This window comes from Rhinopithecus bieti, unplaced genomic scaffold, assembly GCF_001698545.2.
Source record: "Rhinopithecus bieti isolate Rb0 unplaced genomic scaffold, ASM169854v2 scaffold_7580, whole genome shotgun sequence".
NCBI classification, from domain to species: Eukaryota; Metazoa; Chordata; class Mammalia; order Primates; family Cercopithecidae; genus Rhinopithecus; species Rhinopithecus bieti.
In genome coordinates this window covers 2,017,504-2,045,092 of record NW_016805470.1, presented here as the reverse complement: position 1 = coordinate 2,045,092, position 27,589 = coordinate 2,017,504, and the positions used below count along the sequence as shown (strand labels likewise).

Here is a 27,589-nt window from a genome sequence, read left to right as displayed (position 1 = left end):
TGAAATATCAAAAGGTACTGAAAGGCTAGTCATGAAGCAATGTTCCCTGCTCCTCCTCTGCTCTTCTGAAGGCTTCTCTCCAGGGGCCCCACCTTTAACTAGGTTACTTTTCAGTTCTTCTGGGAGTTGCCTTTTTATCATTAATGTTTTTATTAGTTCCTGATCTATCCATTTTAGGCATCACTTTAACCAACTTCTTACTGAAACAGAAGGAGATTTTGGTCATCAGCCCCGCCCCCCTCCCTCCAGTATATATCACTGCTCTTAGTGCCTCTGTTAGTTCCTGTGCCATTATCCTGAGGGTGACAGTGATGGAAAGATGCCACTACAGACAGGAAATGGACATAACTCTCTGGGATATGGGGAGACGATGTGCCTGTTACCCACACACAGCTACAAGATCAGGAGACAATGCAGCCATAGCCCACTGAAGGGTGGCTTCCAGGGCCCCACAGGAAGAAGCTCTCAAACCCTGATGCACCTGTGCGTGGGGGTGAAGGCAGGAGGCTTGCTGGGAAGCTCTGTTTTTCATTCTCACCAAGGCAGGTGGGTTGGGTTCAGGGAGAGGGAGTTTTGCCCCGACCCCTGAGTGTTTTAGAGACTGCCTACCGGTAACTGGTAAAACCCCCGTACAATGCTGTGTGCTTCCTGTAAAGGCGAACAGAACTTTAGCTCCAGGGTGCACTATGCTGCACGCCTGCCCAGCAGAGGCATGCTCCTGGAGTTGTCTTTAGGAGGCCAAATCATATACTTATACCTTTATTTCTTCTTCTACCACCTGTATTATTTTTTTCATTGTGTAATTTTTTTCTTTTTTTAGTAGGGATGGGGGTCTCACTACATTACCCAGGCTGGTTTCAAACTCTTGGGTTCAAGTGATCCTTCTGTCTCAGACTCTCAAAGTGCTGGGATTACAGGCATGAGCTACCATGCCCAGCTTCTTTTTCATTTTGGAAAATCTTAAACTTTTTAAAAAGTAGAAAGAGCACTATAATGAACCTCACGTGTTCATCATCCTGTTTTAGTAAATTATCAGCTCATGGCCAACATTGTTTCATCCACACTCCACTTACTTTCCCTATGCTCATATTAATTTTTGAAGCATATCCCAGACCTCCAATCATTTCCCTCTTTACTATTTCAATATAGACAGGAGCACTGAACTTTCTGCTTTGTAAAGTTTGGATGTTTATGTCCTCAGCCCTCCCTTTTCTTCTACCTTCTAATTCTCTGGACAAAATTCTAACCAAGAACAATCCAATCTTCTAACTCCACGCTGCATAGACTAAGATAACAAATTCTTGGTTTCCAACCTCAGCCAGCCCATAGCACTGGTCAGCAATTGTTCTGACGATATCAGAAAAAGGTTTTGGCTCCTTTATAAAAGTCATAAAAGTTGTAAAAAAGAAAAAGTTCTGATACCTACCGTAAAGTCCTTTTACTAACAACTATATACTCATATGGCATACATTTAGGGAGTATCTCCAACTGATTCGCACAGGACACTGAGGACACTGAGGTATAAAATACAGTCCTTGCCATTAAGGAATCTTTGTATAGCAAAAACAGACACTCCACTGTGGAGGTGAAGAGGAGGAAAGGAAGTTGCTATGGGATGTGTGTCATCAGACGGTCCCCTTCCCTGGGTTTCTACACAAGAATTCCACCTGACTCCCTGACTTAGGCCTGGCTCCTTCCAATCCACACTCCCAACTGCTGCCAGTGGGGTCTTTCTAAACACTGATCTTTGGTGACTTTTCGGCTTAAAACATCTCAACGACTTCCAGTCACATCCGGACTCCAGTTCACAGCCCACAATCTCCAGTCTCTTCATAATGGTCTTCCCCAGCTCTCCACCTCCTTGCTCACAGCACTGTCACCAGCTCTGCTAAACTCTTGGTAGCTCCTGAAAGGGCAGGTCATTCCCTTTCCCTACCATGAACACCCCCTTCTCCCAGCTCCCATGCTCCTTAGGGATCAGCTCTGGTATGGTCTCTCTTAACTTGGACTCAGGTGACATAGGGCACTCTGCTCCCCTCTCATGGCTCCCAGGAACGCATGGGCACACCTCCAACACTGAGCTTCTAATGGAGGTGCCTGCTGTCCACTCACAGCTGCTGCTCTGGGCCAGAAAGTCTGCTGGCTGAATGAATTTTAAGGAAGTCTAGTGGGTTCCTGGCTCTGGAGATCACAGGAGAGAAGTCTGCTAGAGACGAAGATTTACCCATCCAGCCACAGGCAATGTTCCCAGATGGTGTGGATGAGATTACCCAGGGAAAGAGTCCAGATGAAACCCAAGGGAACAATAGCATTAAAGAGCTGACAAGAGACAACCAAAGCCAAAGCTGAAAAGCAGGAGATGGGACTTTCGAGACGAAGGAATGACACATTTTTTCTTTATGATGAAACCCACAGGGCTGTACAAGAACCTTAAATATAGTTTGAAACAAAGAAAGACACATACTTTAAGTACAGTTTAATTCTTTTTTGTTTTGTTTTGTTTTGAGACAGAGTCTTGCTCTGTCGCCCAAGCTGGAGTACAGTGGCGCAATCTTGGCTCACTGCAACATCTGCCTCCGGGGTTCAAGTGATTCTCGTGCCTCAGCCTTGCAAGTAGCTGGGACTATAGGAACACTTCACCACACCCAGCTAATATTTGTATTTTAGTAGAGACAGGGTTTTACTATGTTGCCCAGGCTGGTCTCAAACTCCTGAGCTAAAGTGATCTGCCTGCCTCGGCCTCCCTAAGTGCTAGAATTACAGCATGACTTTATAATTCTTAAAACTCTTAGGATACAGATAACTAACACCAGGAGGTATGGATATGCATTGTTATTATACAGTAAATATAAACATGAAAAGTATATCTGACACTATTCCTAACAGCCAAAGAGTGAAAACCACCCAAGTATCGATCAATAGAAAAATGAATAAACAAAATGTGGTACATACACATAAGGAGTATTACTCAGTTATAACAACAAGGAATAAGTACTGAAACATACTAAACACAGGTGAATCTTGAAAACATGATGTGACTTGAATAGGCAAATCCATAGAGACAGGAAATACAGACTGGGGGTTGCCAGAAGAGGGAGGAATGGGGACTGACTGCTAAGGGGCTTCTTCTGGAAGTGATGAAAATATTCTAAAATTGACTGTGGTGACGGGTGGCTGCACAGTTCTGTGAATATACTGAAAACCACTGAATTGTGTACTTTAAATGAGTGAACTGTATGGTATGTAAATTATATCTCAATAAAGCTGTTATAAGAAAAAAAGCACATCCAAGTGAACAAAAGTTTCACACATCCCTTGCTCAGTATAGCGATCCTGTTAGCACCCATAAACAGAACTCTAAAATCTAAATGAATGCCCAGTTCTCAATACCAATTCTGTGTTGCCTCTACTTGTGAACACTGGCCTCTTACATAAAACAGTAGATGAAACACCCAGCAAGCATGCAGACAGCTTCTATATTAGCTTCACATTACAGTAACAACCTCTGTTGCAGAGTCAGGAACAAGCCAGAGCCTCACCACCCCACCTTCCCACCTCACATACACACTGTCTGCCCATCCATCTTTTATCTTGAATACTACACTCCTAAACTATGGACATAGCTGAAGCCAGCTGAGCCCCGGCTTACTGGGGAGAACTAGGATAGCTTTCAGAAAGCAGGGGCAGAGGGAAGGGTGCTCACCCATAGGAACAACCGATCAAAAAACAGGCACAACCGGCCCCAACACACCCGCCATCCTCCTAGAAACAGGACTTTTCATTCTGTGGGTTTTGTTTGTTTTTTAGCTGCATTTACAAAGATTTTTATAGTCAGTTTCAAGTTCCCTCAGCAGTTATAGGGTTTGATCTGTTCCTAATTATGGAAAAGAATCCTGGGATTGGTTCAGAATGAAGGAATTGGAGTTTAGTATTACCATTTTAAAGCCCCAATGATTACACAAATTTCCAAGTAGAGAATTAGATTTCCTCAGTTACTTTGCTTTAAAAAAATGATAATCTCAATTTTAAAATCTCATTTAAAAAATGAGAATCAAAGGCAAAACGGCTTTGCCTGCATTGAAAGCCATACTGAAATTTAACTGAATGGCCTACACTGCACTATTTAGACATTTCCCTACTCTCTTACTTAAATAAGTCTCTCCATTTTTACTGAATTTGCACAGTTGCTAAATGTGTGTATTTAAGAGCCATGCTACACACCTAGAAAAGCTAAGGCTCTGGGGGAAAAACAGCAATAAAGAAACATGCAGCCCTTGTTGAGAACATGATATACCTACCCAGGAAGACACCAGCTCAGCCCTCCACAAAGCACACAGTCAGATACGGTTCCCAAAGCAGAGAGAACCAGTTTCAACCAGGCTGTCGTGCGAGGACTGAGAACACACGATGATACGGGTCTAGTCACAGTGAATAGTGTGGTCATTTGTACCAAACAGCAAAAAGACATGCTTGCAATAGAACTTACCTGCATTTTCAAGGAAATCTTGGCAAACTAAATGGTGAGCATGCCATCGCTTATTTTTGCAAGTGCTCCTGCATGCAGTGTTCATAAGTGGATCTTAATTTAAGTTAGTGATCGAGCCCAGATAAGGAGCACCAAAACACCAGGAAGAAAATCAACATCTCCTTGATTCTGAAACTTAAAATTATTACTTCTTAGAAGTAAGTGTGGGGAAGAGCTCCCTCTAGAATGAAAGCTCTAAAACCACTTCAGTGACTTTCAGAGGGTGGAGCAATAGGGAACTGGAAGGAAAAAAACTAGAACTCGGCATTGGCAACAAGGATGGCTACCTCCAGCACAAAAGCCTGCTTATACGCACAGACTGGGAAAAGTGTCAGCAGCGTTAAGTCAAGATTTTCACTAAGAATCTAAAAAGTATTAATCATTTGTCAGCTATAAGCAACAAAGCATGATGTTCAATTAGATTCAGAATATGGAGAGGTATGTCAGTACAAAAACAATCTCAACTTAAAATGAGTCAATAAATTTTATTTACTAGAATCCTAATCAAGTGTTTTACATGAAAATAACCTAACAAATATATATAACCTATATCTTAATAGTGTCAGGAGATGTTGCCAAAATGAAATTATACTAACTGGAACCTAGAGCTCAACCTCTTTCGGATCGGAGAAACAACTGAAACCACTGCAAGCTCTATTCCAAATGCAGTCTACGGCAGGGAGAATTCTAAGAATGCCCCCAAGATTTCCACCTCCTGACGGGCACGCTCTGTATCTTCCCTCCCTCTGTGTGGGTAGGCCTGACCTAATCAGATAAGCTCCCTTAAAACAGGGTCTAGAGATCAGAGTCCTAAGAAGCCAGAGAAATTTGAAGCTTCAGGATACATATTCAGTATGTGTGTAGGAATACAAGATCTAAAATTTTCATTTTCAAATGTTATATAAATGCAATCATGCCATATATAAATTTCTAAGATTTTCTTTTTCAATCAGCAAAATTTGCTTTTGATTTATCAAAGTTGTTGTGTTTCTGTATATCAAAAGTTCATTTCTTTTGGTTGCTGGATATTAGGCCATGGTGTGTATGTAGCATCACTTATTTAAGCATTCATTTGTTGAGGAATATTTGGCTTGTTTCCGGTTTTGGGCTATTATAAACAAAGCTGTAAAATATTGCTGTCAAGTGCTATAAACATGGGTGTACAGATATTTGTGAGAACACTGGTTTTCATTTCTCTCGGATAAATGCCTAGGAATGCAATTGTTGGGTTATAAGTATAACACTAGTTTTTTAAGAAACAGACAAACTATATTCCAGAGTGACTGTACCATCTTATATTCCCACCAACAATGTATGAGTGATCCAATCTTTCCCCCACTCTCTCCAACATTTGGTGTTATTACTATTTTTAATTTTAGTCATTTTGATAGGTGTGTAGTGATATCTCATTGTGCTTTCAATTTGCATTTCTCTAATGGTTATTTTATTTTTATTTTGAGAAGGGAGTCTTATTCCGTCACCCAGGTTGGAGTGCAGTAGCACAATCTCAGCTCACTGCAACCTCTGCCTCCCGGGTTCAAGCGATTCTCCTGCCTCAGCATCCGGAGTAGCTGGGACTATAGGCATGTGCCACCATGCCTGGCTAATTTTTTATTTTTAGTAGAGACGGGGTTTTGCCATGTTGGCCAGGCTGGTCTTGAACTCCTGACCTCAAGTGATCTGTCTGCCTTGGCCTCCCAAAGTGCTGGGATTACGGGCGTGAGCCACCACACCCGACCTCACTAACGGTTATCGATGCCGATCATCTTTTATGTCATTATTCACCATATGTATATCCTCTTTGGTTAAATGTCTCTTTATGTCTTTTGCCCAATTTCTTTTTTTTTTTTTTTTTTGAGATGGAATCTCGCTCTGTAGCCCAGGTGCTGGAGTGCAGTGATGCGATCTTGGCTCACTGCAAGCTCTACCTCCCAGCTTCACACTATTCTCCTGCCTCAGCCTCCCGAGTAGCTGGGACTACAGGCGCCCGCTACCACGCCCAGCTAATTTTTTGTATTTTTAGTAGAGACGAGGTTTCACCATGTTAGCCAGGATGGTCTCGATCTCCTGACCTCATGATCCGCCCGTCTCGGCCTCCCAAAGTGCTGGGATTACAGGCATGAGCCACCGCACCTGGCCTTTTGCCCGTTTTCTAATTGAATTGTTTGTTTACTGTTGAGTTTTGAGAGTTCTTATACTCTAAATTCAAGTGCTTTCCCAGAAATATGGTTTGCAAATATTTTCTCCCAGTCCATAGCTTGCCTTTTCATCTTCATAACAGGGTTTTCACAGAGCAAAACTTTTGGTTTTATGTGGTCCAGTTCATCAAGTTTTCCTTTTATGAATCATGTTTTAGTATCAAGTCTAAAAACCTTTTGCTTAGTTCTGGGATTCAAAGATTTTCTCCTATATTTTTTTCTAAAAGTTTTATAGTTTTATGTTTTACATTTAGATCTGTGATCAATATTGAGTTAATTTTTATATAAGATGTGAGATTTAGAGATTCCCTTGTTTGCCTATGGTTGTCCAACTGCTCTACACTACTTGTTAAAAGGTTGTCCTTTCTTCACTGAACTGCCTTTGCAGCGCCTTTGTCAAAAATCAGCTGGGGGCTGGGTGCAACGGCTCATGTCTGCAATCTTAGCACTTTGGGAGGCCAAGGCGGGATCACTTGAGCCCAGGAGTTTGAGACCAGTCTAGGCAACATAGGGAAATCCCATCTCTACCAAAAAAAAAAAGAACTAGCCAGGCATGGTGGTATGCGCCTATAGTCCCAGCTACTTGAGAGGCTGAGGCAGGAGGGTCACTTGAGCCAGGGAGGTTGAGGCTGCAGTGTGTCGTGATTGCACCACTGCACTCTGGCCTGGGCAACAAAGTGAGACCCTGTCTCCAAAAAAAAAAAAAAAAAACAATTCAGCTGGAACTGGTGTGGTGGTGTGCACCTGTAATCCCAGCTACTCAAGAGGCTAAGAGGGTTACTTGAGCCCAGGAGTTCAAGACCAGCCTGGACATCATAGTGAGACCCTGCCTCAAAAACCACCAAAAACAAAATCAAATCCGAATCAGTTGGACATATTCATGTGGTTCTATTTCTGGGATCTATAGATCAGCCTATCCCACTGATCTATGTGTCTACCCTTCCACCTGAAACAATGTCTTGATTACTGTACCTAATAGTAAGCCTTAACATTGGGTAAATTGATTCTTCCCATTTTATTTTTTTTTTTTTTTTTTTTGAGACGGAGTCTTGCTCTGTCGCCCAGGTTGGAGTGCAGTGGCCGGATCTCAGCTCACTGCAAGCTCCGCCTCCCGGGTTCACGCCATTCTCCTGCCTCAGCCTCCCAAGTAGCTGGGACTACAGGCGCCGCCACCTCGCCCGGCTAGTTTTGTATTTTTTAGTAGAGACGGGGTTTCACCGTGTTCACCAGGATGGTCTCGAACTCCTGACCTCGTGATCCGCCCGTCTCGGCCTCCCAAAGTGCTGGGATTACAGGCTTGAGCCACCGCGCCCGGCCGATTCTTCCCATTTTATTCTTCTTTTTCTAAATTGTTACAGCTATTCTAGAACTTTTGCCCTTTCATACAAATTTCAGAATAAGCTTGTCTGTATCTACAAAACATCTTGCTGTGATTTTTAAAGACCTTTTTTAATTGTAGTAGGATATAACATAAAATCACTTTAACCATTTTTAAGCGTACACATCAGTGGCAATAATTACATTTACGATTTTGTGCAACTGACATCACTACCCACTTCCAACGCTTTTTCATCACCCCAAAGGGAAACTCTATAATAACCATAAAGCAGTAATTCCCCATTTCCCACTCCCCCTAGCTGTTGGTAACCTCCAATCCACTTTCTGTCTCTAAGAATTTGTGTACTCTATCTCATTGTGGTTTTGATTTGCATTTCTCTGATGGCCAGTGATGACGAGCATTTTTTCATGCGTCTGTTGGCTGTATGTACGTCTTCTGTTTGAGAATGTCTGTTCATATCCTTTGCCCACTTTTTGATTAGGGTTTTGTTTTTTCTTGTAAATTTGTTTTGATGTTCTTTTGTAGGTTCTGGATATTTAGCCCTTTGGTCAGATGAGTAGATTGCAAAAATTTTCTCCCATTCTATAGGTTGCCTGTTCACTCTGATGGTAGTTTCTTTTTGCTGTGCAGATAGCTCTTTATTTTAATTTACGATCCTTTGCCAGTTTTGCTTTTGGTTTGCTGTTGCTTTTGGTGTTTAGACAATGAAGTCCTTGCCCATGCTATGGTCCTGAATGGTATTACCGTAGGTTTCTTCTAGGGTTTTTTTATGGTATTAGGTCTTAATAATGTTAAGTCTCTAATACATCTTGAATTCATTGTCGTATCAAGGAGTAAGGAAAGGAATCCAGTTCAGCTTTCTACTTATGGCTAGCCAATTTTCCCAGCACCATTTAATTCAGTAGGCAATCTTTCCTTATTTCTTGTTTTTCTCAGGTGTTGTCAACAGATCAGATTTGGCTGTAGATGTCGTGGTATTACTTCTGAGGACTCGTTCTGTATCCATTGGGTCTATATCTCTGTTTCTGATATCCAGTTACTCATAGCTGCTTTTGTTACTGTAGCCTTGTAGTCATAGTTTTGAAGTCCGGTAGCGTGCTGCCTCCGCTTTGTTCTTTTGACTTAGGATTGTGCTGGCAAATGCAGGCTCTTTTGGTTCCATATGACTTTAGCAGTTTTTTCCAATTCTGTGCAGAACTCATTGTAGCTTGGAGTGGGGTTGGCATTTGGATCTATAAATTACCTGGCAGTATGGGCCATTTTTCACGTATTCGAGTTCTTCTATCCATTGAGCATGTATGTTCTTCCATTTGGTTTGTGTCCTCTTTTATCTTCACTGATCGTGGTTTGTAGTTCTCCTTGAAGAGGTCCTTTACTCCCTTTAAGTTGAATTCCCTAGGTATTTTATTCTCTTTGAAGCAATTGTGAATGGAAGTTAATTCGGTATTTTGGCCTCTGTTTTGTCTGTTACTGGTGGTATACAGAACGCTTGTCGAAAAACAGAAATCATAAAAAGTCGGAAACAACAGCGTCTGGAGAGGATGTAGAGAAATAGGAACAGCTTTTACACTGCTGGTGGTATCAACCATTATGGAAACAATAGGCGATTCCCTCAAAGATCTAGCTGAAGTACCATGATGACTCCAGCCATCCATTATGGGTATAGTACCAAAGGTATAATCAGCTGCTGATAAGAGACACAGCACACGTAGGTTCATTGCGGCAACTAATTTCACAATAGCCAGAGACCTTGGATCAAACCAAGTGTCCATCAGTTGACAGACTGGAATTAAGGAATGTGGCACATATACACTTGCAATATTATGCAGCCATAAAAAGGTGAGTTTGGGTCCTTTGTAGGGACATGGATGCAGATGGAAACCATCACTCTCAGCAAACTATCGCAAGAACAGAAAACCAAACACCGCATGTTCTCACTCATAGGTGGACTGAACAATGAGAGTCGAACTTGGACCTTGGGAAGGTGGAACATCACCACACCGGGCCTATTTGGGGGAGCATGGGAGGGGGGAGGGATTGCATTGGGAGTTATAACCTGATGTAAATGATGAGTTGATGGGTTCTGATGGAGTTGATGGGTGCAGCACACCACATGGGCACAAGTATCACATACGTAACAAACCTGCACTTATGCACATGTACCCTAGAACTTAAAGTATAATAAAAAAAAAAAAAAAAAAAAATTTGTGTACTCTAGACAGTTCATGTAAGTGGAATAATTCAATATCTGTCCTCTTGCAACTAGCTTATTTCACTTAGTGTGTTTTCAAGGTTTACTTGTGTTATTGCATGTATCAGAATTTCATTCCTTTTTAATGCTGAATAACATTTTATTTTATATATGTATGTATGTGTGTGTGTATATATATACACATACACACACACACACACACATATATACAGATCACATTTTGTTTATCCATTCATCCACTGATAGATATTTGGGTTGTTTCCACACTTTGGTTGTTGTGAATAATGAATGCTATCAACATTGGAATACGACAAAGGATTTCATGAACACAGATGCTATGAAGATTAGAAGACAGCATCAACAAATTATCAACATATTTGACCAGAGCAACTAGGCAAAAGAAAGAAATAAAGGGCATCCAAATTCAAAGGAGGAAGTCAAATTGTTCCTATTTGCAGTTGATATAATCTTATATATAGAAAACCCTAAAAGCTCCACCAAAAAACTAAGAACTGATAAACTCAGTAAAGTTGCAGGATACAAAATCAACACACAAAAATCAGAAGCATTTCTATACAGGCGCAACAAATTAGCAGAAGAAGAAATCAAGAAAGCAATCCCATTCTCAATAGATTTTTTTAAAACTTCCAAAAACAACCGTAGGAATAAATTTAACCAAGGAGGTGAAAGTCCTCTTTACAAGGAAAACTATAAAACATTGATGTAAGAAATTGAAGAGGTCACAAAAAAATGGAAAGAGACACCATGTTTGTGGACTGAAATAATTAATATTGTGAAGAAAACCATATTACCAAAAGCTATCTACAGATTCAATGTAATCTCTACACCAATGACATTCTTCACAGAAATAGAAAAAACAATTCTAAAATTTGTATGCAACCACAGAAGACCCCAAATAGCCAAAGCATTTTTTTCTTTTCTTTTCTTTTTTTCTTTTTGAGACAGAGTCTCGCTCTGTTTGCCCAGGGTAGAGTGTAGTGGTGCAATCTTGGCTCACTGCAGCCTCTTCCTCCTAGGTTCAAGAGATACTTCTGCCCCAGCCTCCCAAGTAGCTGGGATTACAGGCACCCACCACCGCACATGGCTAATTTTTGTATTTTTATTAGAGACAGGGTTTTGCCATGCTGGCCAGGCTGGTCTCAAACTCCTGACCTCAGGTGATCCACCCGCCTTGGCCTATTAAAGTGCTGGGATTATAGGCATGAGCCACTGTACTCAGCCAACCAAAGCATTTCTGAGCAAAAAGAATGAAACTGGAGGCATCCTATCACCTTACTTCAAAATATGCTACAAAGCTATAGTACCCATAACAGCATGATACCAGCATAAAAACAGATACACAGACCAGTGGAACAAAATAAAGAACCCAGAAATAAATCCACATATTCACAGCCAACTGTTTTTCAGTAATGGAGTCAAGAATATTCAGTGAGGGAAAGGACAGGTTCTTCAATAAATGGTGCTGGGAAAACTGGATATCCATGTGCAGAAAAATAACACTAGGTCCCTCTCTCTCACCACATACAAAAATCAAATTTAAATGGATTAAAGGCTTAAGTATAAGACCTAAAACTATAAAACTACTAGAAGAAAATATTGGGAAAATCCTTCAGGACATTGGTCTGGGCAAAGATGTTTTGTGTAAGACGCCGAAATCACAGGCAACAAAAGCAAAAATAGACAAAGGGGATTATATCAAGCCAAAAAGCTCTACAAAGAAAAGGAAACAAGAGAGTGAAGAGAAAGCTTATAGAATGGGAGAAAATATTTCGAAACTATCCCTCCAACAAGGGATTTTTATAACCAGAATACACCAGGAATTCAAACAACTCAATAGAAAAAAAAAGTGATTTAAAAATGGGCAAATGATCTGAACACATTTCTCAAAAGAAGACATACAAATGGCCAACAGGCATATGAAAAAAATCTCAACATCAGTAATTATCAGGCAAACGCAAATCAAAACCATAATGAGAAATCATCTCATCCCAGTTAAAATGGCTATTATTAAAAAGACAAAATAACAGATGCTGGCAAGGATACAGGGAAAGAGGATACTAGTTCACTGCTGGTGGGAATGTAAATTATTTAGTACAGCCACTATGGAAGACAGTATGAAGACTGCTCAAAACAGATCCACCACATGATCCAGCAATCCCACTGCTGGGTATATATCCAAAAGAAAGAAAATCAGTATACTGAAGAGATACTGCAAGCTACAAACGTTTATTGCAGCACTATTCACAACAGTGAAGATACGAAATCGACCTTCGTGTCCATCAACAACCGAATGGACAAATAAAATGTTGTATATGTTATACAACAAAATATTATTCATTCACAAAAAGAATGAAATCTGTTCTTCGCAGCAACATGAATGGAACTGGAGGTCATTATGTTAAGTGAAACAAGCCAGGCACGGAAAGACAAATATGTTTTCTCACTCACATGTGTGAGCTAAAAAAACTGATCTCATGGAGGTAGAGTGTAGAATGGTGGTTACCAGTGGCTGAGGGGCTGGGGAGATACAGGTTAATGGGCATAAAAATAGAGTTAGAAGGAATAAGTTCTAGTGTTCAATGGCACAATACACATCATGACTACAGTTAGCAACAATTTATTCATTATTTCAAAATAGCTAGAAGATGTGAAATGTACTCAACACAAAGAAATGATAAATGTTTGAGGTGATGGATATCCTAATTACTCTTATTTGATCATTACACATTGTATGCATGTATCAAAATATCTCATGTACCTCATAAATATGTACAATTATCTATCAATTTAAAAGTAAAATTAAAATACATTTAAAACATGATATAAATACCTAGAAAAAATGTTAAAAAGTGAATCAAATAAAGAGGAAATTCAAAATATCCTATAACTACTAAAGAAGCTGAATCAGCAGCTAAAAAATATCTCCACAAATAAGACACTAGGATCAAATGATTTTACAGGTGAGAGCTACCAAGTACTTGAGGTTCAGTTAACTCTAATCTTACATATTCTCCAGAGACGAGAAAGAGTGAAAACTCCTCAAATTATAATTATTAAAGGTTAGTTTAACATGATACCAAAACCATAACAAGGACAGGAAGGGAAAATTATCGGACATTCTTACTCATGAAATAGATACAAAATTCTAATCAAAAATGTTAACAAACTGAATCCAACAATGTGTAAAGTAAGGCAATAATACGTCATGCCCAAGTTGGGTTTATCCCAGGAATGCAAATGATCTTCAGACCCAGGCTTGTGCAACAGGGTGATTGGTGGTGGTGTTTACAGAGAAAGGAAGCATGGAAGTCTGGGGCTAAGATCACAAGAAGGAATATGCACCAAACATAGGGAGCTTTGACTACCCAGGTAGGGCTGTCCAGGCAGCAACTGCCAGTGCTGGTCTGAAGACAGCACTGAGAATCACCAGAATAGATGTGGCACCACAAGTCCCACATGCAGGAAACTGAGTAAAGAGAGAAAAGGACCGGGTCTGAATCCTAGACAAGCCCAGTGTTTAAGGAAGAGGAAGAGGATTCCCTAAAAAGACTGGCCAGAGAATGAGGGAAAGAAAAATCCAGGAAGACAAGAAAGATGATGATTCAAAGCCATACAATGAGAGAAAAAGGGGACTGAAGAATTCCATCACTGGGGCCCACTATGACAGGACCGTTTCAGGATGTGGTGAGAGAAGAGGCCAGACCACTGTGAGCAGATGTGTGACTAGACAAGAGGAAACAGGAATAGGAAGCGTAGCTGATGCTTACAAGACTGGCTGAGGAGGGACACAGGGAGTATGCAAGGGCAAAGGGAGAAGCCAATGAGAGGATTAACAAACCTTAGACCATGGAGACAGGAAAAGGAGAGAGGGTGGTGAGAAAAAGTACAACATAGTTTTTGTGCTCCATATTTCCAGAATGGAAAGATCAACTGTTCTTTAGTCACAGTTTCAAGGCATCCTAATTGATGAGCGATAACTTGTTTTTGTTGTTAATTTTTAAGTTCAGGGGTACATGTGCAGGATGTACAGGTTTGTTACATAGGTAAACGTGTGCCATAATGTGCCATCATCTCATCACCTAGGTATTAAGCCCAGTATCCACTAGCTATTCTTCCTGACGCTCTCCCTCCTCCCCATCACTCTCCAACAAGCTCCAGTGTGTGCTGTTCCCCACCATGTGTCCATGTGTTCTCAGCTCCCACTTATAAGTGAGAACACATGGTACCTGGTTTTCTGTTCCTGCATTAGTTTGCTAAGGATAATGGCCTCCAGTTCCACCCATGTCCCTGCAAAGGACATGATCTCATTCCTTTTTATGGCTGCATAGTATTCCATGGTGTATATGTACCACATTTTCTTTATACAGTCTATTGTTGATGGGCATTTAGGTTGATTCCATGTCTTTGCTATTGTGAATAGTGCTTCAATGAACATACATGTGCATGTATCTTTGTAACAGAATAATTTATATTCTTTTGGATATACATCCAGTAATGGGATGGCTGGGTCAAATGGTATTTCTGCCTCTAGGTCTTTGAGGATTTGCCACACTGTCTTCCACAATGGCTGAACTAATTTACACTTTCACCAACAGTGTAAAAGCATTGCTGTTTCTCTATAGCCTTGCCAGCATCTGTTCTTTTTTGACTTTTTAATAACAGACATTCTGACTGGTGTGAGATGGTATCTCACTGTGGTTTTGATTTGCATTTCTCTAATGATCAGTGATGTTGAACTTTTTTCATATGTTTGTGATGACTTGCTTCTGAGGTTGATTATGCTTCTGAACTTTGGCAAACGGCAACAGCCTCCGTCCAGTGACCATGCTTCTATGGTTAAAGGTGAACCAGTCCCTGAAAGCCCACCTATCCCCAACCTCCACATTTACCTAAATAAAGAAGGTAAGAAGCAGAAGGTATTGAGGAAAGGCCCCAGGGGACATGAGTATAAAAAGCTAAAATGGGGCCATGGGTCTTGGACAAGAGGGAGTACACTGGCCCCCTGGGAACAGAGGAAAGGAGTAGGCTGAAAACAAGACACTGCAGCAGTCGCACAGCCGCTTACAACTACCCTTCAGGTCACATGCACAGAGAACTGGAGACTTGGAAAGGCTGCATGATTTGTATAGGAGCCAGGAATCAAACCACCTCTGTCTGACTACAAGGCTGATGTTCTTCAACACAGCCTCCCCAGCTGTCCTCCTTTAAACTTTGATAGCATTTCTGGGATCATCTCATGTCACTTTCCACACTCTGGCTTTCAGTCGTTATATGTGGGTTTGTTTCACTTACATCCACCTTACTCTAGAATTGAAGTTCTTTGTGAAGCCCTACAGGTTTTCACATGGCAAGTGCTTACTGAAGAAGTGAATACATTTATAATGACCAAATCTGTTACATGCCAACTTGCTTTCAACAGTGCTTTTGCAAATGTCCTTTCTGACTGATACAGTCCATCCCCACTCCAATCTTCTGTGCAGCATGCATGTACTCAGCACTCCTCTGCCATAGACATTACAAAGGCAAGGCCACATTGCACATCTCATTTACCACAAGCTCCAAATTAGCAAATTTAGTCTTACTAAAGAGATTTCACCATCTTTGCAGGTATGAGACCAAAAAGCTCTTCTTACCTGAATTTTGATGGGCCAGGTGAAATTACTGACATAAACAAAGAAAGTGATATTTGGGTGGTTGCGAAAATCAAACTTCTCATTAGAGAAACTATCTTTGTACTCCTTAATGTTGGTTTTTGAAACAACAGGCATCTCTTCTCCAGCCTGGGTTCCAGCTGTTAGAAGAAAAACATGAAAGAGAAGAGACATTTTTTGGGGCGTAGGGGGAGAACAGAATCTGGCCTCATTAATAATAAGGACAACAGCATTTATCAAACATTTCCTGTGTTCCAGTAACAGCCTTTAAGAGCTCAATCTCATTTAATCCTCACAGTTGCCCTATTATTATCTTCATTTACAGATTGGGAAATTGAGGTTCAGAGAAAGTAAATAACTTCCCTCAAGTCACACAGCCAGCAAGAAATGGATATAAGATTTAAAGCTGGGCAGGTTGATACACAAGCCTATGTCCCTAGCCAAAATGGCTTTACCAGCCGGGTGCAGTGGCTCACACCTGTAATCCTAGCACTTTGGGAGACCGAGGTGGGTGGATCACCTGAGGTCGGGAGTTCGAGACCAGGCTGACAAACATGGAGAAACCCTGTCTCTACTAAAAATACACAATTAGCCAGCCGTGGTGGCGCATGCCTGTAATCTCAGCTACTCAGCAGGCTGAGGCAGGAGAATCGCTTGAACCCGGGAGGCGGAGGTTGCGGTGAGCCAAGATCGTGCCATTGCACTCCAGCCTGGGCAACAAGACTGAAACGCCGTCTCAAAAAAAAGGTTTTACCAGGAATCCATGTAACTCCCTTCCACCCTTGCCCCACCCCCAAAAAGGCAACACACATGATCATGAAAATACAGACACCAGTAGAATCCTATCAACAAGCACTGGCATTCACTTTGCCCACACCACTTCAATTCCTTTGCATTTCTCCTTTACACCTCCTTGGCAATGTGCCAGACTCCCATGCCAGTAATGCTGATGTACCGCTCACTGCCTAACCCGCAGTAGCAGGGAGGAGGGGCTCAAGGGGTCACTCAGTCCTCCCTTCTACCGCCAGCTACCATGGTATTTAAGTCCTCCTAATCTGGTATAACTCCATCCTATTCCTAGACAGTCCTTCAATGTTCCACATTCTCCCTCAGCCAGGAATTCAAGTGCTGATAAAGATTAATGAAATGGACTTTTTTCCATGTCTGAGTTAGACCCTGTGACTAGAGCCCAGATTATCACGTCTTCATTGAGACACTCATTGCAAATCTTTTTTTTTTCTTCTTTTTTTGAGATGGAGTTTTGCTCTTGTTGTCCAGGCTGGAGTGCAATGACGCAATCTTGGGTCACTGCAACCTCCGCCTCCCAGGTTCAAGCAATTCTCCTGCCTCAGCCTCTTAAGTAGCTGGGATTACAGGCATGCGCCACCACACTCAGCCAATTTTGTATTTTCAGTAGAGATGGGGTTTCACTATGTTGGTCAGGCTGGTCTTGAACTTGTGACCTCAGGTAATCCACCTGCCTCAGCCTCCTAAAGTGCTGGGATTACAGACATGAGCCACGGTCCAGCTCACTGCAAATCTTTCGCATGCCTGGAGATGTTGCCTTTCTCCAAAGACTCTGATAATTCAGACTTTTTCTTAAAAGTCTCTCCTCGGCCGGCGCGGTGGCTCAAGCCTGTAATCCCAGCACTTTGGGAGGCCGAGACGGGCGGATCATGAGGTCAGGAGATCGAGACCATCCTGGCTAACACGGTGAAACCTCGTCTCTACTAAAAAATACAAAACTAGCCGGGCGTGGTGGCCGGTGCCTGTAGTCCCAGCTACTCGGGAGGCTGAGGCAGGAGAATGGCGTGAACCCGGGAGGCGGAGCTTGCAGTGAGCTGAGATCCGGCCACTGTATTCCAGCCTGGGTGACAGCGAGACTCCGTCTCAAAAAAAAAAAAAAAAAAAAAAAAAAAGTCTCTCCTTATTGCGAGTTTCTGAACTTTTCTCAAATTCAACACAATGTTTTAAGACGATAAATGTAAGTGGCGAGCACAAGGTAATATTCTTATTTTGCATCACTCTAATTGGTTTGTGTTTTTGATTTTAAAACAAAACCCAGTATTGTAATAGTAATAATGATGATAAAATATAGTTACCATTTACCACATTTCAAGCACTACATTGACTACTTCATTTATTATCCCATTTAATTCTCATATCACTCTACTTGGGAAGGTTTTTTTCGTTTGTTTTTTAAATTTTTTTTTTTTTGAGATGGAGTTTCACTTTGTCACCGAGGCTGGAGTGCAGTGGCGTGATCTCGGCTCACACCAACCTCTACTTTCAAGGTTCAAGCAACTCTCCTACCTCAGCCTCCTGAGTAGCTGGGATTACAGGCATGTACTTCCACACCTGGCTGATTTTTGTAGTTTTAGTAGAGACGGGGTTTCAACATGTAGGCCAGGCTGGTCTCGAACTCTTGACCTCAGATGATTTGCCCACCTTGGCTTCCCACAGTGCTGGGATTACAGGCAAGAGCTATCACGCCCTGCCAGGACGGTGTTTTTACTATCCTACTTTATACAGGAGGAAACTGGCTCAGAAACCTTAAGTAACTTGCCTAACAGCATGGTGCAAGTAAATTTAATGGACAAATTTCAAACCAGGATCTACTTGTTGAGTTATCAAGTAGTGATTATCCTTTTTTCTTTCTTTCTCTTTTTTTTTTTTTTAAAGAGATGGGATCTTGCTCTGTTTGCCCACACTGGAGTGCAATGGCACGATCATGGCTCAGGGCAGCCTCCAACTCCTGGGCTCAAGTGATCCTCTCATCTCAGTCTCCTGAGTAGTTGGCATTACAGGTATGCGTCACCACATCCGGTTTTTTTTTTTCTTTATTTTTTAGAGACACGGTCTCATTATGTTGCCCAGGCTGGTCTTAAATTCCTGAGCTCAAGCAATTCTCCTGCCTCAGTCTCCCAAAATGTTGAGATTAAAGGCATGAGTCATAGCACTTGCCCTTCATCCTTTATTTCTTTAGATCTTCTACACAGTAGATCTTCAGTGAATCACAGTAAGACAGAGAGTAAGAGCTGCGCTTTTAGAGCTTAACGTAATTCCCAAGTTACATTTCTCTGCACCTACTGAAATTTCATTTTATTTAAAATGTTTTCATTTATTGAGACGATGAATCATTTGAATTTTTCACTTCTGAAGCATGGATGTAGACAATGACGGTAGTGCCAGTGGCCACAGCAAGAACAGAAATGGTGATGGTGGGCTAGGGTAGTAACCACACAGAGCCTGACACCACAGCAAGCTCTGGTAGGTATAACCTAATTTAATCTATACAACAATTCTAAGAGGTAAGTATCATGCTCACTTTACAGATGAATAAAATAATGTTAAGGTTTACAGAGGGATTTAGACACTTGCTCAAGGTTAATAAGTGGCAAGGGTGGTTTCAAACCAGTCTGTCTCCTAAGCTCGCTTTCTCAATTTCTGTATTACATTTCTTAATCTATCACACCTCCATTTGGGGGGTCTTCTCTAGGTGTGCCTTTACCTGAGAAGCTGGCAGCCCAGGTGATGTTGAGGTTGAAATTCTTGGAGGCATTGATGAACATGTCCAAATCCCTGTTTTGCTGATGCGAGGTACAAATTATTAGAAAATTAATTAAAAGTTTCTACATTTTAAAATAAAGCAATAAAGTTTACTCCTCTAAACGTTCTTAATAACAAATATTTTATGATGTCTTTAAAGAAACTCACATAAGAAGTAGCAAAATTTTTAACCAATTTTCCTTAATACAAGCACATACCCCAATAAAATTTCATTCCCTCCCATTAAAGTACACGTAATTTAATGCTTTATCAGATGCCTAACTGCATGAGAAAGTGCCTTTTAAAAAGACCCCTATCAGAGCACAATGATTTGCATCTTCTGACCTGTGTTGGGGAATCAGCCTCCTAAAGATTCTCTGGGCAGCTGTTTTCAAATGTCTGAAGTTCAAATGTCTGTCTATCAATAAAACACTTGATCAAGTGCCCTAAATTATATTTATTTATAACTGAAGCCCATGTAATTCTAAACTCATAGATTATATACAGTGTAAAACTTCTCCAAAACTTGAAACAGCCTTTAAAAAAAGCATATAAAGCCGAAATGTACTTAATTTAAAATAATTTTATTATATTCATGATTTGAAAATACTTTTCTCTTACTAAAATATTATTTCAAGAGAAATATGATTGAGTATGGTTTCTTAGTTTTGAAAACCTTGTCTACCACTTCATAGCAGTTCACAGGGCTAATCTAACTTAATTTATTTTGATCCTTGGTCTTAACGACTAATAAAGATACTGCTGAGGAATCTGTTAAGCCAATGGAGGAAGTGTACTGTTGGTGATATTAGGTAAATTAAAACATTAATAATTAGTCAAACTGAAATTTTACTAGTACATTTCTTAACTGGGGTCAAATAATTATTTCTGCAAACTAATCAATGTTGTATTTTTATCTTTTACAGAAGAATCCAACTGTACTGAAATTATTCATTTTAAAAGATCTTGAGAGGTTAGAATAAGATTTTTAAGGGTGTTGTTTTGATCACTTTAATAGCACAAAATCACAACAATGGAAACATTTCCAAACAGCTATTTTAAAAATGTGATCATTAAACCAGAAATTTTCCTCACAAAGCATTTACCTTCTCATTTACTGATAAGACCTCACCTTCATCTTGAAAGGACAGCTCAAGTGTTTACTTATTTGTATTTAGTATTTGCTGGCAGCACACAACTAACAATTACAATCATCCCTTGGTATACGTGGGTCATTGGTTCCAGGACTCCCTGAGCATGCCCAAATCCACACATACTCCAGTCCGCAGTCTGCCCATAAAACCCTTGCATATGAAAAGTCCACCCTCCGTATAATCAGGTTTCACATCTTGCAAATACTATATTTTCATTACACGTTTGGTTGAAAAAAGTCTGCGTATAAGTGGATCTTCACAGTTTTAACCTGTATTGCTCAAGGGTCAACCATATGTCTTTCCACAGAAAGAATCAATAAACTTAAAATCCTTGTGCTTTTATAGAAGACAGAACATACGCATTTGGATAACTCTAGTAAGTATTCTGTTAAGATAAACTGGGAAATCCAGAAAGGTCCAAATATTTTCATGGTCGCTTCCCACCTGGTTAACAAGTATTACAAAGATTCTACTATATTTAATTTTTTAATGAAATTAATAGCATCAAGTACATCCTGAAAGATTTTGAGCACTTCAAACACTTGCTTATGAGGCAGTGAATACATTACATGTGTGGTACTTTTGTTATAATCTTATTCTAAAATCTTTAAGAAAAAAATTCCAGTCAATACAGCCACTCAAATGATATATTAATACTTAATAGTTTTCCATAAAATAATTCATTTAAAGTAATTTATTATTTTACTTAAAAGCAATTTACTTTTGAGAATGTATCTTTTCTAGTATATTTTTTCTTAATTTTATCATTGAAATAGAATATTAAAAACAAATCCTATTTTCATTTACTTGTATAGTAAACATACCGCACTGTAGACTTTCTTCTACTTTTAAAATTAAATTTAGCAATGTTTATAGATAACATTTGTTAACAAAGCAATATACTTTGGCTTACTGTCATATTGTTTTCCATGTATTATTTGTCACATTTATTGTCAATGGAATTTTGTAATGGTAAATGGCTTTGTGTATGTTCATGAGAAGTAAGGAATCTCCAAGGAAGTTCCTAAATAATTTACCATTAAGTTTAGCAAAATTTCTTTAAATACTGAAGTGGGTACTGCATGGCTTTATATTTCATTGAAGAAGCTGTACAGGTGCATCTTCGTGTTCTGGATGCTTCAGTTTTAAATGTCATGCAGTGTGGCCTTCCTTCCACCACTAGGTAATACCTGAAGGCAGGCTGGGCTTCATCATTAATGACAGCAGATAAGAAATCCACATTTTACACACATATTTTAACAATTTAAAGTACTCCTGGCTAAATTCTTATTGGACCCCACTAAGCCTTTGCTGTTTTGCCTCCTAATGAGGCTAAGAACTCACTCTAGGAGCAGAAATTTCCCCTCCTTTGCTGTCTGATTGGGGCTGCATCACTGGCATTTCAATCAGCAGAGTCTTTAAGCCTCTGGTCACTCTTGAGAGAGTAAATCCAGGCTCTGGTGTCTGCCCTCTGATGGTGGAGTCCCCTTTCTGTATGAGGCCATGATGGGCTGACAGGCAGAGTAAGTACGTGTGGAATCAATGTCAGTCTGCGTCTAAGATCCTGGTAAATCTTATTAACACCACTTTTGCCTTTTACGTGGAAAGGAGATAATACAGATTGTAACATTTCTTTCCTATACCTCTAGAGATCATCTCGTATACTCCAGTCTGGAGAGCACTGTTAAGGCAGTACTTCTATCCATAATGACCAAGAAAGAGATCCATACAAATTCAAAACAAAATAGGAAGACTTTAAAAAATCTTACTTCATCAGGAGTAGCCACAAAATTGATAGCTGTGTAATAGCGGTCATCTTCCTGGGATAGACTAAAAGTGAACTGATAGTCAATAAGAAGAGTATCTATGGAAAGAAAGAAATGCATATTTAAAAACTAAACACACACACAAAATAGAACAGGTCTTTAGAGATACAGGCTGCTTTTCTTATAAAGTAATGAGGAAAGCACTTTAACTCACCTGCACCTAGGTTCCTCAAAGAAAATCAAGTCTGTGAGCAGTATCATTTTATTTGGGTTAACCCATCAAACTGCTTTAAAGAAATGACCAGTTGTACAGTTTCAGCATAATATCAAATAACATCCATAATTATCTGAAAAGGCTATTAAAAGGGTATTACTATACCCTTTCCAACTGCATGTCTGGTAAGGCCAGGTTTTTTTCATGTGTTTAACCAAAAAGATGTACTGCAACAGACTGAATGCAGAAGCAGACGTGAGATTACCACTGTCTTCTATAAAGCCATGGCATTAGCGTTGGATTCTAATCACTTCAGGGCTGCATCTAACTGTGGTTTTAATATCTCCATTCGAAATAACTAATGATGTTAAGTCGTTTTTAATGTGCTTATTGGCCACTGTAATATCTTCTTTCATGAGATGTCTTTTCAAATATTTGCCTGTTTTTAACTGGAATTGTCTTCTTATTCAGTTGTAAGAAGAGTTCCTTATGTATTTTGGATACAAACTCTTTATCAAATATATGATAATTTGTCAATATTTTCTCTAGTCCGTGGCTTTTTATGGTTTGGATGGTTGTTTCCTACAAGTTTTAAATTTTTATATAGTTTCTCATTTTAAATTTTATATAGTTTCATTAATCTACTTTTTGTTTACGAATTATGCTTTTAGAAACATATCTAACAACTTTTCCCCACGGAAGGTCAAGATGTTTTTCTCTTGTTTTCTTTTAGAAGTTATATGTGTGTATATACATATATATATTAAGTCATATTCACAGGTTCCAAGTACACATGAATTTTGAAGGGATGTTATTCAACCCAGTACAGCAGGTATATAATTACAATGGATATGCCATAACATTAACTCGTTTTTTTCTGGTTCCATACTCTGGTCTACCATGTGCATTCTCCCATAAAGAGAAAACACATTTACCCATAAAAACCTGGTGACCTTGCCAGACTGACCTTTCACCCCAAGGTGGTTAACACAAATCAGTTCCAGACAGAATGACAAAAACTTCAACCATATTTTAAGAATTCTGTTTTTGATCTATATCCTAAAACACGAAATATGATGACCCCAACTAGGTAATGGCAAATAAAGTTTTAAGAGAACATAACATGAAAAGACAGAAATGCATGCCTCTCTACTCTCTCCTGCTATCTGCTATGGACACATTAACGTTAACCCCGAACACAATTAAAACAGCTTAAAATAATGCTCCTATATGTAGTAAACTTAACAGAATGTAAACATATCAAGTCAGGGAACACTTCACTGGTGCTTGCTATAGTCCTATAGCACTTACCATTCTCAAACCAGGTTAAACAATGAAGTTTTACTGAACTGCTTTGCTTCTAGAAATAAGAATTGCAAAACCACTTACAATAACATGTTCCTTTGAGAGGGTTTCCCTGGTATCGATTTTCTACCTCACATCTGGGGGAAAAAACAAAGACTATTTTATACTTCTATTTAAAACAGAAGCTGAATTCATTTTAAAACCAAGCAGATCCTTTTATATAAAGTACAGATAGTCTGGAGCCATTATAATTGCATCCTTCACCATAACTCAGCTCAGGTAGTCTAGGAAGAGCACGCATGTTTCAATACTGACTGCTCAGCAGTTCACACACCAACTATATGAGGACAATTGACAAGCATTTGCCAAAGCAATGAGAAAAATCCAAATGTAATACAGCTATTTACTATAATGAAAAACACATTTTCAATTTTGTGTGGACTACATATTCTTCTAAAAGTGCAGTCAAAACATTTTTCAAATACTAATTTCTCACTTCTTTCCTATGTTCCCTGGATAAACTAATTCTCTTCTTTAAACACAAGTGAGAGAAGACTAAATACCAAGAATCACTGTTTTTTTTAAACCCTGGAATAAGTGTTCACCAGTCTGTAGAAAAAAAATATGTTCTCCTCAGAAAACAATTTCCCTATAGATATCATCTATAAATATCAGCAAAACCCAGCCTCCCACTTCACAAAGCCATTTAGGTAAACACAACAGCTATGCACGAAGAGAAAAGGGCGGGAAGCAGGTGACAGCCTTTCCCAGGCAGGCATGCTGTGTCCCTTCAGCCAAGGTGATGAGCAGCACCTGCCTACATCTGTGATCTTGAAGGAACTTGAAAGTCTTACTTGATGCCACCTCATGTCTTTGTTGCATCAGCTAACTGAGGGTAAGAGTGATTAATTTTGCTCGATCACATTTTTCTGTTTAGGTCACATTTTCATGTGGACCTAAAAGTTAAATTTAACCTTGGATTAGACTTTTCTTCACATATTGGCTTTAGGGCAACATGAAACTAGTAAACATATATGCAGATATAAACTAAAAAGGTAGACAGACCAAACCCTGCTGAGTAGCACTAGCGATGACGTCTCAATCACTGGTGGCATTATTACTACTGTTATTTAAGAAATAATGATGTTTGGCTGGGCACGCTGGCTTACACCTATAATCCCAGCACTTTGGGAGGCCAAGGCAGGTGGGTCACAAGGTCAGGAGATCGACACCATCCTGGTTAACATGGTGAAACCCTTTCTCTATTAAAAAACATAAAAAATTAGCTGGTCGCGGTGGCAGGAGCCTATAGTCCCAGCTACTTGGGAGGCTGAGGCAGGAGAATGGCGTGAACCCAGGAGGCAGAGCTTGCAGTGAGCCGAGATCATGCCACTGCACTCCAGCCTAGGCAACAGAGCAAGACTCCGTCTCAAAAAAAAAAAAAAAGAAATAATGATGTTTACAATGATTAATCGGCTCAGTGTTTTGATACTAAACACTTTTAAGTCTTCTCTTGAAAATGAGTAAATGCGGATGCATGCGTTTTACGAGGTTTCCCCATGAGACAGCCTGGTATACACTGATTGAGGAACTATCTTTCCTGTTTCAACTTAACAGGACACCAAAAACAACTATTGCTAGTCCCACTATTGACAGATGAGGGGAACAGTGATTTGCCTCAAGAGCACCTTGCTCAGTGGAGGCAGGGCCAGGTCTGAAACCTTAAACGTGCTTGATGCTGCTGCACCTGCATCCTCATGGATGGGGACTCCAAACCCTCTCCAAGAAGATGCCTGACATGCTTCAACATGGAAAATGCTAGAGTAACAGTAAATGTTAAAGGTAAGAGGATCATTTCCACAATCAGACAACCAAACACCAAATAAATGGCATCACCAAAACACCAGCTCTTCCAACTCTACTCTTTGGGAAAGAGTACAATCTCTTCACATGACAAAAATCAAGTAGTTGCTGAAGTTAAAATGACTAATCCAAATGAACAACCCAGGAAATGTCAGTATCACTTAAACAAAAATGTGAATTCAAGAGCCATTAAGGAACTGCTGCTAACTCGACGACCTCCTCAGTTTGGGGATTGACCTGTCTGAAGTAGAATGGGCAAAATTTCAAACTAATCAACCCATGGATCCCTCAGAGTCCACAGCAACAAGACACAGGGAAGCGGGTGGCTCTCAGGATGGGGTTCAGGCAGCTGCACAGCCTCTTGGTTCTCCCTGGTGGTCCAGGGAGTGTGGTACTCACAGCTGGCACTCGTCCCCCTTGACGCCCTTGGTGGTGCAGAAGCACTTGCCCGTGTTGGTGTTGCACAGCGACGCGTGCCCATTGCACTTGCATGCTGCAGAGAAGATAAACGAATGGAGGTCACAACTGGCTTAAAAAATTCTGACTATTGGAGACTTTTTCCAAAACAAGCAATTTTATCTGAATTGAGTTCAGTAGGAAAGACAGATTAAAGTAAGAGCATTCAATGGGCAAGATTCATGATTTTTCAGCTAATGATAATAATGTATAGGTAACAGTAAAGGAACCAAAATCAAAGGACAGGAGGAAAGTAAATGCTGGTATCCACTGCCTTCTGAAGCAATGACTATTCTGATCTTTTCAATAGACTCTCTTTTTCCCGGCTATGATTCTTTCATTCATTCAACAAATATTTGTGAAGCATCTCTAGAATGCCAGGTGCCGGGTGTGGGGACACAGACATAGCCGCTGCCCCTAGGAAGGTGCTCTGGAGGTGACTGTCCTCTGAAGGAGGGCTGGTCTTGGCTGAGGTGCCTTCTCCACGATGGCCACATTTGGAATTACCACAGGACTCAGAACCAGGATCCAATGCCAAGGTCAGCGCTTTAGGGGCCCTCAGGACGCGCCACCCTTGCTTCACCTTCTTTTTTGCCTTTACAGAAAATAGTTCTTCCCATCTCCTTCCTCTGGCCATCTCAAAATCTCTCCTTTTATCATCCAACATAATACAAGCTGTGATAAATATTATACTCCAGTTGAAGAAAATGAAAGGTTTTTTGGTCAACACCTTTTCACTTTATACCCTGTTTTGCTTGTGAATAAATGAAAGGCATTCAGTTGGAGAGAGGTATGCTTTAAAAATAAATCCTTTGGGGAAAAAAATCACCCAAAGAAAACTATAAAACAGAATAGTGCAGAGATTAACAGAATGGATGCTGAAGTCAGAATCATGAGTGTTTGACGCTTGGCTCTGTTGAGACTGGGGAAGGTGTGTAATTTATTAGTGAAAAGCAAAGGCCTTACGTCCATCTGCCTGGGTTTGAATCCAGCCTACTCTACTTGGCTCTTCTGTCACTCTGGAAATGCTACTTAACCTTTCTGAGTCTCAGCTTCCTTGTCCATATAATGGGGATTACAACAGTACCTATCTCATAGGGGTGTTTTGATGATATGTGTATGATGTCTTAAACACAGTAAGCATTCAAGAAACCATAGCTACTATCCTTACCTAAGGACTATATGATTTTAAGAAGAAAACATCAAAGACTTGGTGCCATTTGCAGTTTTCTTTCTTTTTTTTGAGACAGGGTCTTGCTATGTTGCCCAGGCTGGAGTGCACTGGCGCAATCTCAGCTCACTGCAANGGGGAAAAAAATCACCCAAAGAAAACTAT

At 40.2% G+C, this 27,589-nt stretch overlaps 1 protein-coding gene across 3 annotated transcripts in view; it reads right to left on the bottom strand.

The window, feature by feature from the left end:
* The window catches only part of ATRN (attractin), a 190,050-nt gene that overhangs the window by 41,747 nt on the left and 120,714 nt on the right, over window positions 1–27,589 (bottom strand). For all 3 annotated transcript variants that reach the window (XM_017872612.1, XM_017872614.1, XM_017872613.1), the window contains exons 20-24: window positions 26,197–26,290; window positions 24,019–24,071; window positions 22,419–22,513; window positions 19,458–19,536; window positions 15,929–16,086 (exon numbers count right to left, since the gene is read on the bottom strand). In XM_017872612.1, coding sequence (XP_017728101.1) covers window positions 15,929–16,086; window positions 19,458–19,536; window positions 22,419–22,513; window positions 24,019–24,071; window positions 26,197–26,290 — 479 coding nt within the window. The remainder of the gene's footprint in view (window positions 1–15,928; window positions 16,087–19,457; window positions 19,537–22,418; window positions 22,514–24,018; window positions 24,072–26,196; window positions 26,291–27,589) is intronic.